Source organism: Etheostoma spectabile, chromosome 9, assembly GCF_008692095.1.
Source record: "Etheostoma spectabile isolate EspeVRDwgs_2016 chromosome 9, UIUC_Espe_1.0, whole genome shotgun sequence".
In the NCBI taxonomy this organism is placed as follows: Eukaryota; Metazoa; Chordata; class Actinopteri; order Perciformes; family Percidae; genus Etheostoma; species Etheostoma spectabile.
The window spans coordinates 13186973-13196526 of record NC_045741.1 but is presented as its reverse complement, the minus strand read 5'-3'; the positions used below and the strand labels follow the sequence as shown (position 1 = coordinate 13196526).

At 39.8% G+C, this 9554-nt stretch overlaps 1 protein-coding gene across 1 annotated transcript in view; it reads right to left on the bottom strand.

Moving 5' to 3' along the window:
- Window positions 1-9554, bottom strand: part of LOC116694974 (protein PLANT CADMIUM RESISTANCE 9) — a 51049-nt gene that overhangs the window by 38334 nt on the left and 3161 nt on the right. The window contains exons 2-3 of the mRNA XM_032524963.1: window positions 8635-8740; window positions 8351-8538 (exon numbers count right to left, since the gene is read on the bottom strand). Of these exons, the coding sequence (XP_032380854.1) occupies window positions 8351-8538; window positions 8635-8701 (255 nt within the window). The 5' untranslated portion in view covers window positions 8702-8740. The remainder of the gene's footprint in view (window positions 1-8350; window positions 8539-8634; window positions 8741-9554) is intronic.

Here is a 9554-nt window from a genome sequence, read left to right as displayed (position 1 = left end):
CAATTGAAAGGGGGGGGGTTTCTAAAGTATCCAATTGACGTTAGCAAGAACACGGACTTCTCACCTCACTAAAACAAAGACATTCTCATCAAGAACAGACAAGAGGAACGCTCTCTCTCTGAAATGACTTTGAATTGGCATAACTGTAGATTTCTAAAGCCTAAAACAGAGCCAAGAGGAGATGCACAGTCTAGTTTTCTCTCAGAAATTTGATTACAAATGATGAAAGATTATATGACATTTTTGCCAAACACCAACAAACAAAGCGCCCACTACAACTTTATTTTTAGAACAGTGTCTAAATGATTTTTTTGTACCCTTTGTTTTGTAAACTTCTTGGTGGACTAGCTTTCTTTTCATATTTAAGAAATCTCTGCAGTTTTTGAAATTCTTAGATTTTTTTGTTATATATATATTATATATATATATATATTATCTACACACACACTGTATATTGGAACTGTTTGATCAAGTATTACTGTAATTAGTCTACATTGTTGAAACAGCCTGTACAGTATATATGTTCTTTGATTGGCTCATTGTGTTTCTGTCTGAACCACCTTCTGTATTTATTTTGTAGAACTGAATATACTCATTTTTAGATTGCATGGTGAAAATCTCTTAAACATAGTTAATATTCTAGCTGTTTATTATGCTTTTAACACCACATGGCTATCACTTAGAAGTGTGTATGCATGTATTTGTGTGGCTTTTTATATATTTTTTGTCTATTGTGGTGCCAAATCTTTAGTAGTAGTTTTGTCAAAGAGTTTTATTTTACCAAAGAGAAGGATTGCAATGGATCGTAACTTAATTGTGGTCATAACGTTAGGGCCCTCTTTTGGTCTATAGACAAACTGCATTGTGATTTGCGATAGTACTGCAGTTCCTACCTAATACAACTTTATTATTTCTTTGATTTAAAAAAGAATTTAAAAGACTACAATGTCTCCTTCGTCCTTGACCGATGCCCATGGTGGCTGTCAATAAACAAAACTAAAATTAAGGGATTTGGAACATAATTGCCCTTATGTTATTAGACTGAACCTGATCAGCATACTCAGATGCAAGGGAAACAAATCACTGTGATTACTACTTTGGTTTTCACTCATAAACATAGACTTACACTTTGCACTAGCAGATCTGAACTGCATAACCATCATTCCTTCAGAAGACAACAAGACCCAAACAAAAGCCACAGAGCTCAGGTGACATCACAAGACTCCTGGTTGGTTCACAAAACCACTTGGGCTATCCGATCATCATCCCCGGAGCAGGCTGCATTTGGACATTGACTTGATTTTGCATGACGATGACAGTGGGAGTTTTTTTTGCGATGTTTTACTCACGAGCATTGACACCAGGGCGCACGTCTCGCAGCAACAGGCACTGCAATGTCCTTACACAGAGACCCTGCAGAGAGCCAAAGAAAATAACATGTTTAAATTCAACATTGATTCACCTTAACAAAGCATGTGTGTGAAATCCAGTCTCCATCAACTTTACATCATCATACCTTGATACCATATTTGTTTCGCATGGCAGCCCTTAGAGACAGGACGGCAGGAGCACCACACACCAGAGGTCCCACAACATGCAGTAATGGCGGGGGGTGCATATGTCACATAATGGAGACAACGGCTCTCTCCAAATCTTTCTGAAACTGTGATGGCAAGGCAAGGGCAGCACCAGAAACCATAGCAACCTGAAAAAACACGAGATACACCAACAGAGTTATCTTCCTAAAGAAGACCTTTAATCCAAATTATAACGTATATATTTGTTAAGTTGTGATTTTGTTCTCACAAGTCCCACATCTTCAAAGCAGTCGAAGAGACCACTGTTCCCTCTATCAAGGGTTGTTCTGCCATCGGATGTGGCTGGTAGCCACACACAGTAACAACAACTCTGTGAATACAAAATCAGAGCTCAGTAAAAAAGCTAAACTGGTCAAAAGATTACTGAGAGTTCATATCTTATGGTAGATTTAGTGAGTATTGTAGATCCGACTAGACTTAGAGCACTTGTTGCAAAACATGTTGTGAAAGTGTCTTTGATTCAAACCTTCATCTTTTTGATTTCACAGTTGCAACCTGTTCAAATTATTATTCTAATAGATTGCTGCTGCATTTGTGTTAACAGTATGTCAGCTAATTAACCGCGTTTTCCTCAGGAAATTAATCATTTGCTATATGTATGGACACTTACATGAGTCAATCATGTGATTTAATGTGTTAACAAACACAATTACACCTAAAGTAGAGCCAATGAAAAAACAATCTTTCCCCGTATTTTAGAGCCACTCTGATTTAAAGAGTCGTGCCTTCTCATTTGTGAACCAAAACTTGTGTGTCCTGACAAGCCGTGGCATTGGTTCTACAATCGGCGTCAGTAAGTCAGAGTTACTTTGCATTTTTAAGAAATAGTGTCTTTAGAATGAATGTAATCCACATTGAAGACCATGAACGGCACCAATAGCTTCTTAGACATAGGAATTATTATACAGGGATGACATGATGAACAAATAATGCTCCAAATTGCAGACAGAAACCAAATTACTTAGATCTATTCACAGAAAATCACAGGTCTTTAGAACAATAAAACACAGATCTCTTTTTAAAAATCTATCATTTTCATACAATTTGAATTTCAATATTCAATATATTTAAGATGCTAAGAATTTCTTAATTGTCATTATTCCCTATAATATGTTGCTAAACAATCCAACTGGTGACTTTAGTTTAGAAAGACCCTGCGGCTGTGTTACAGAATGTAAAAATTTGTCATTTTAGTCTCAGAAACCCACTATCTTACTCTTGTAAATTCACTTTTCTTTAAATGTTCATTTAACCGTTGGATACGGTGTAACTGCTTTACCTGATTGAGCTTGGTACCTGCTAGCTCTCTCAAGCTGTGAAAGATGAAAGAAATGTTTTGGATTAGGGTAGAGATTATCTTGTGGTGACGCTGAGCATGAAAAAAAATCTGACACTATACAGTTAACTTTACCTTCTTGTATAGCATGTGTTTTGATTACAATACAGATGATATGGTGTGTATGGCTCCAGTGATAGCATCAATAAAGACACAGCCACAGTCGTCTCCATGTTGTGTTTACAAAAGTTTGCTTTTACCACAGTTTATTTATTTATCCTTTCTTCTGTATGTGCCATTTTAATTTTAAATGTCAATTTTGCTTATTACAATATACGTCCATGAATTTATGATAACAACTCACTAAATGTGTTAGGTCATGTTGTTGCGTGGTGACCCCAGTTTCTGACATTAGTGCCCCTATAACACAAAGCTGTTGCTCCTGTCCCGCTGTAGCAGCACCAGGAGCCTGTCTTCAACATCTTGGGACCTGTTGTTCCAAGCGATAGATACCAATGTTACTCACAGATATGGTATCGGGGCTCTTGGTGATAGGGAAGTTATTCACTAATTAGTGTGTCTAGTCAGGAACACAGGAAGGGAATATCCTTTGAAGGGTTTAATATACAATCTAAAATATATACAGAGTCCCAGGCACTATTTCCACTATTTGTAGAGTGCGTGTGGTCAGAAGGAAAGGGGAATAAACATGAATTCAACAAGTGGGACTTCAACTGTATACAATTACAAAAATATTGCTTGGCGTGGCTTAATTTTCCACTGTGAGGGCTACGATCCTCAAGGTACCTGCTCTGTGATTTTTCGGGGATGTTTTCAACATTAGTAGGAAGTACAGGGCGTTTCTCAATACCAAGTAAGCAAAGAACGGACTTGTGTTCTTGGAGACCGAACTTGCTAGCTGTACCGGAAGACAGAACTCGCAAGTTCAGAAGAACACAAACGCTGTTGACAGTTTTGAGACGAAGCGTTCTTCCTGTTATTGCGCAACACCCCCAGCAAAGAGGGCGCTTGCCACTTTATAGTTAGCTTTGATGTGTGTGTATTCATATAAGCAAGGACGGTCACCCTTCACACCGCCTTGTTGTTCTGTTGTTCAGTCTTCCAGGTTTTCATTTAAGTGCTATTAGTATCAACGGGCCAATAACTATATAAATACCGACACAAACGGCGGGGAAAAAATCCTTGTACCATTGTTCGGGATTCAATTTTAATTGAAAGCAGAAAGAAACGTTAAACAGGTATTAAATTATAGATGGACTGGGTAAGTTAGTCACTGCAGTCTGTAGCCTATATGTTACCGAGAAGCAGAAGAGGAGCCCGAGAGGGAGGAGAGCCAGGGATAGGGACAGAATATGACAGCGGAAAAAATTGTTTAAATATCTTACATATCTTAGACCTGGCTTTGCTGCAGTGGTCTGTCTAAATGTGGGCCAGAGGGTCTGTCTAACGTGGGGCCAGAGGGGTCTGTGAGCTGACTGACTGACCGGCTCGCGAGAGCTCACCCCGGCTGGCGTAGCAAGCTCGCCCGCCGGGTTTGCGGAGCTTTCAAACTCCGAAGGCTTTTTTAATTCACCATCAATTTTCGTTGAACTGCCTATATTCAAAATCTACACAGCTGATTTCTCGCCTTAAAACTCTAAAAATGAATTATTGATTTATAATAGCTAAATTGTGAAAATATGTGTACCGGAAACCATAGCGCTTTACACCCGAATTGAGCTGGGATACCTGCCGCCAAGTTCACACAAGTTCCCATCCGATGTATCCTCGGTAAAATGCGTGTCGAGTCACATCCGGGGATTTTAACTGTTCTGTGCGACATGCTAACTTGTGTATTGGGTCAGTACTTTGCCACCAAACATGACGTTTCACAAGAACACAGACACAAGTCCCTAAGAACAACATATTGAGAAACGCCCCAGGGTTTCTTGTCCCACTTTTTTTGCTTTCACTTCAATTTCTCGGTCTAAGTACATCACAGTCACTCATTTTCCAAATGGATATACATAATAAATGATTGTGCACAATGTGTAGACTTTTATTTTTTATGTCTCACTTTAGTTATAAGGTTAAGAGTGTATGACAAGTTGCCCCATCATAGGGTAGGTAAGTGTCACCTATGTGTGGGAAATTGTCACTTTATATTTTTTAACAAATAAAACATGTATAACAGACGATGGCATTCAGTTTGGGGGAGAGGTCTTAACGTGTTAAATTATTTGCTTCGGGTGGTGTCATGCCATTCTTGGTCTTCCCTTCATAATTTCAAACCCTTACCCAAGACTCCCCTTTTTCCTTCTTTCTATTTTTCACTGGTTGTTTGCATATTCATACAAAAGATTTGTATCATCATGTGTCAATGGGACAATTGGCCTGAAAGAGACACTTTCCCCTGAGGGAACATGTGTTCCTTTAGGCCTACCAGAGACGGATTAGTTTAGAGGATCTTTTAAATATAGGCCTACCACAAGCGAGCTTTAGTAGCCTACAGACTTTGGTTTAGGTATCAAAATAAACTATAGCCTACATTTTCTCTCCACTGTTCTGCGCATAATATAATTTAACATTAGCCTACTTATCAAAGTTGCATTAAATAAATAAGAGGTTTAGGTTTTATTTGTACTTTTATGGTTGAAAAGTGTTCTCATGTTGGACTGATATTTCCGTTTCTGCATTCAAGAGCAAATTACTTAGAACATTGAGTGGCATCCAGGTGTTGATTTTTCAGATAGTTCCCTCTGGTGTTTGAGACATAACCAGTGAGATAATTTCCGTGTGACAGATGCCACGGTCTCTCTCTCACAAAAACCACTTAGAGTGAATCTTGTGTAGAGGTCACTGAGTAGGCTGGCCTACTGTCGGTGTTTTTGTTCCGGTGCTCTGCACGGATCTTCCACCCACCTGTCCATCCCGGCTCTCTGGAGATCTGTGCGCCACTGTTGCCAAACGCGCGTGTCAGGGTCTCCAGGGACCGTTAGGGCCAACGTTGCCTTTTTTGTTGATTGTTCCAGTAACAGTTAAGAGGCAAACAGGGCGGGACATGCCTTCGCCATCCTAGGAAACGCAAGATCGCGCCCCGGTTGTCCCGGTTACCGTCCGCTGATGATCACCTCGGAGGGCCAGGTCGCCCCGGGATTGAGTGCAACATGGAGCTCACTCAGCTGTTGCACTGTTGCCAATAGCGCTGTTAGCGATCCCCGTTTCCTCCTCCTTCTCTCCCTCTTTGTGATCCACTGTTCAGTTCCGTATAAACACAGGTATAGCTATATTCAATAACGACTTTATTAATTTGAAAAGGTCCGACCGCCAGAGTATCTCAGTCAATGGCAACGGTCTGTTTTCTCACCAACAGTAGAATGACGTGATTGACTAATCATCGACTATTCAACAAGCCCGTGCTAGAGACGTTATAGTTCAGCAATGTGGATCAGGTGCGCATGGATAGACTGTGGACGGCATGCCGGGGATGACAATGTCAATCTACAGGCTACCACATAATCCAGGGATATAACCTGACACTCAATACGCAGTTGCTGATAATGCTCCAAATAGTTGTCAACATAGTTATAGCCTAAATATTATCTCTACAAAAATATATATAGCACTTACTGTGGTTAGCCAACAGACACACACGAGCACCACCTGAAACTTCACTTAACGTTCGAACGCTATAACTTAACAGCCGTTCTCCTGAAGTCCAGGCGAATTGACACCTAAGGGTGTGTGTGTAGCCAAGCACGCTATATATAACGATCAATGTTAGCCTATTGTGATTTTCTAATTCGTGTGGCTGTGCCGAGTTTTGCATATCGTAGCCTACATGCCCAAAGTGCAGCAGAAAATGCTATACCTAACTGAGTCAATAAAACATTGACTCTAATGTTCCAAAATTAGACTTCAGATATCTTATCACCACTGATCAACCTGAACAAGAAAATAGCCTGTATCGCATAAAAAACACCAAAAATTTATTTAAAAGGAAATTTTGATCCGTAATTATTTGGAACTGTAGGTTAGGATCAAGTATCACTCTAATAGACTAATTGTTGAAAACGCCCAACAACTGTAGATACATATGTATATCCATATGTTCTCTGATGGGCACATGGTGTTTCTGAACCACCTAGAACCCATCACCTTAGGATGTGCAGTGTTCTTGTTCTGTGTGTAGTGTGGTTGTCCTTCCATGTCTGCTTTTGTCATGTGTGTGACTCCATCAAAGTACGTTACTGTAGCGTTTATATTGTTTATGTAGCAGATCAATAGTTTTAGAAGAATCCCGCACACTGATCTTACGCAGCAATTATGTATTAGAAAACACGACGTTGCGGTCTTAGACCTTTATAGGTAAATTAAGATCAACCCGTTGCTTTTTTTAATAATTGCTTGCGTAATGGTCACGGTGCAGGATTCCTTCTAAAACTCTTGATCTGCCTTAAGTCACATCCTACCCACCTGCCCGACAAAAGAGGAGGGCAAAAAGGCCTATGATGTAGATCTTTAGCCTACTTCATTTTTAGTTTGCACTGTAAAAATCTCTTAATGTCATAGTCAAATGCTAAAGTCATTATGCTTATTAAGACCACATGGCCATCATTAAAAATATGTGCATGTATGTATGTATGTATGTATGTATTTGTGTGGCTTTTCATGATTTTTTTGGTCTATTTGGTCTTCTTTACTAGCATAAATGTCGAAGTGTTTATTTTTACCAAAGAGAATTGGTTGGATAACTTATTTGTGGTCATATACATAGGGCCCTCTGTTGGGCTATAGGACAAACTGCACTGTGATGTTGCTGAGTAGTAGCCTACTGTAGTTTCTATCCTAATACAACTTTATTATTTCTTTAATTATAATAAATTTTAAAGGACCACAAATGTCTCCTTCACCCATGGTGCTTCAATAACAAAAACACAATTAGGGATTTGGACAATAACTGCCCTTTTATTATTAGACTGAAACTGATTCAGCATACTCAGTGCCATCGGGAAAACAAATCACTGTGATTACTATTTGTTTTTCACTCATAAACATAGACTTATATTTTGCCTTTGGTGTAACAAAACAAACACTAGCAGGATCTGAACTGCATAACCATTCCTTCAGAAAGCAACAAGACACAAACAGAAGCCACAGAGCTCAGGATGACTCACAAAGTCTCCTGGTTGGTTCACAAAACAGCTTGGGGCGGGTATCCAGGATCATCATCCCGGAGCAGGCTGCATTTGCCATTGACTTGATTTTGCATGACGATGACATTGGGAGTTTTTTTTGCGATGTTTTACTCACGATGCATCTGACACCAGGCGCACGTCTCGCAGCAACAGGCGCTGCAATGTCCTTCACAGAGACCCTGCGAGAGCCAAAAAAATAACATGTTTTAATTCAACATTGATTCACGTTCGTAAAATGTGTGTGAAATCCAGTCGCCATTAGCTTTCATGCATCATACCTTGATACCGTATCTGTTTCGCATGGCAACCCTTAGAGACAGGACGGCAGGACGCACCACACACGGTGGTATCCCACAATATGCAATGGCGGGGGTGCATATGTCACATAATGGGAGACAACGGTTCTCTCCAAATCTTTCTGAAACTGTGATGGCAAGGCAAGGGCAGCACCAGAAACCATAGCAACCTGAAAAACACAGAGATACACCAACAGAGTTATCTTCCTAAAGAAGACCTTTAATCCAAATATATGATTTTGTTAAGTTGTGATTTTGATTCTCACAAGTCGCCACATCTTCAAAGCAGTCAAAGAGACCACTGTTCCACTCGATCAAGGGTTGTTCTGCCATCGGATGTTGGACGGTAGCCACACACAGTGAACAACAACTCTGTTAAAACAGAAATCAGAGTTAACAGAAAAGCTTATCAGAATCAGAATCAGAATCAGCTTTATTTGCCAGGTATGAGGACACATACGAGGAATTTGTCTTGGAGCATTGTTGCCACAATGTGTCTACACAAGCAAAACAACCAAACAAAATATACACACTGAATATCACAATATTTACATACTCTAAACAGAAACAATATAGAGGCATGATTCAATGAAGAGTTCATAAAAATGATTTAAATGTGGAGCAATTGCAAAGGATACTGGGATAAAGAGTTTATGTTATTATATTACAAGTGAACAGTAGACACTTATGAACAGTTCTGAATTGGAAATGAGAATGATGAATAATAACATAATAAGTGAGATTTGAGAATGGGAAATGATTAAATAGTAAAAATAAATAGTAAAGTGAGATATGAGAATGAGAATGGTGAATAATACTAAATAAGTGAATAATAAGTGGAACCAGTAAACAGTGCTGTAGAGCAGTGTTACGGGTAATTGACCGAATTGAACCTGACACTGTGGGTAAGAAGTCTGCTGTTCATCAGAAAGAAGGCTTGTGGGTAGAAACTGTCCCTGAATCTGTTGGTTTTGGCGTACAGTGCTCTGTAGCGCCTACCAGATGGAGAAGCTGAACAGGTGTGTCCGGGGTGAGATGGGTCTGGGTCTGCAGTGATGGTTCCTGCCCGTTTCCTGACTCTGGAAGAGTATAAGTCATGAACGGAGAGCAGGTTGGCACCGATGATCCTTTCTGCTGTCCTAACTGTCCGTTGTAGTCTGCTCCTGTCCTTTTTGGTGGCAGATCC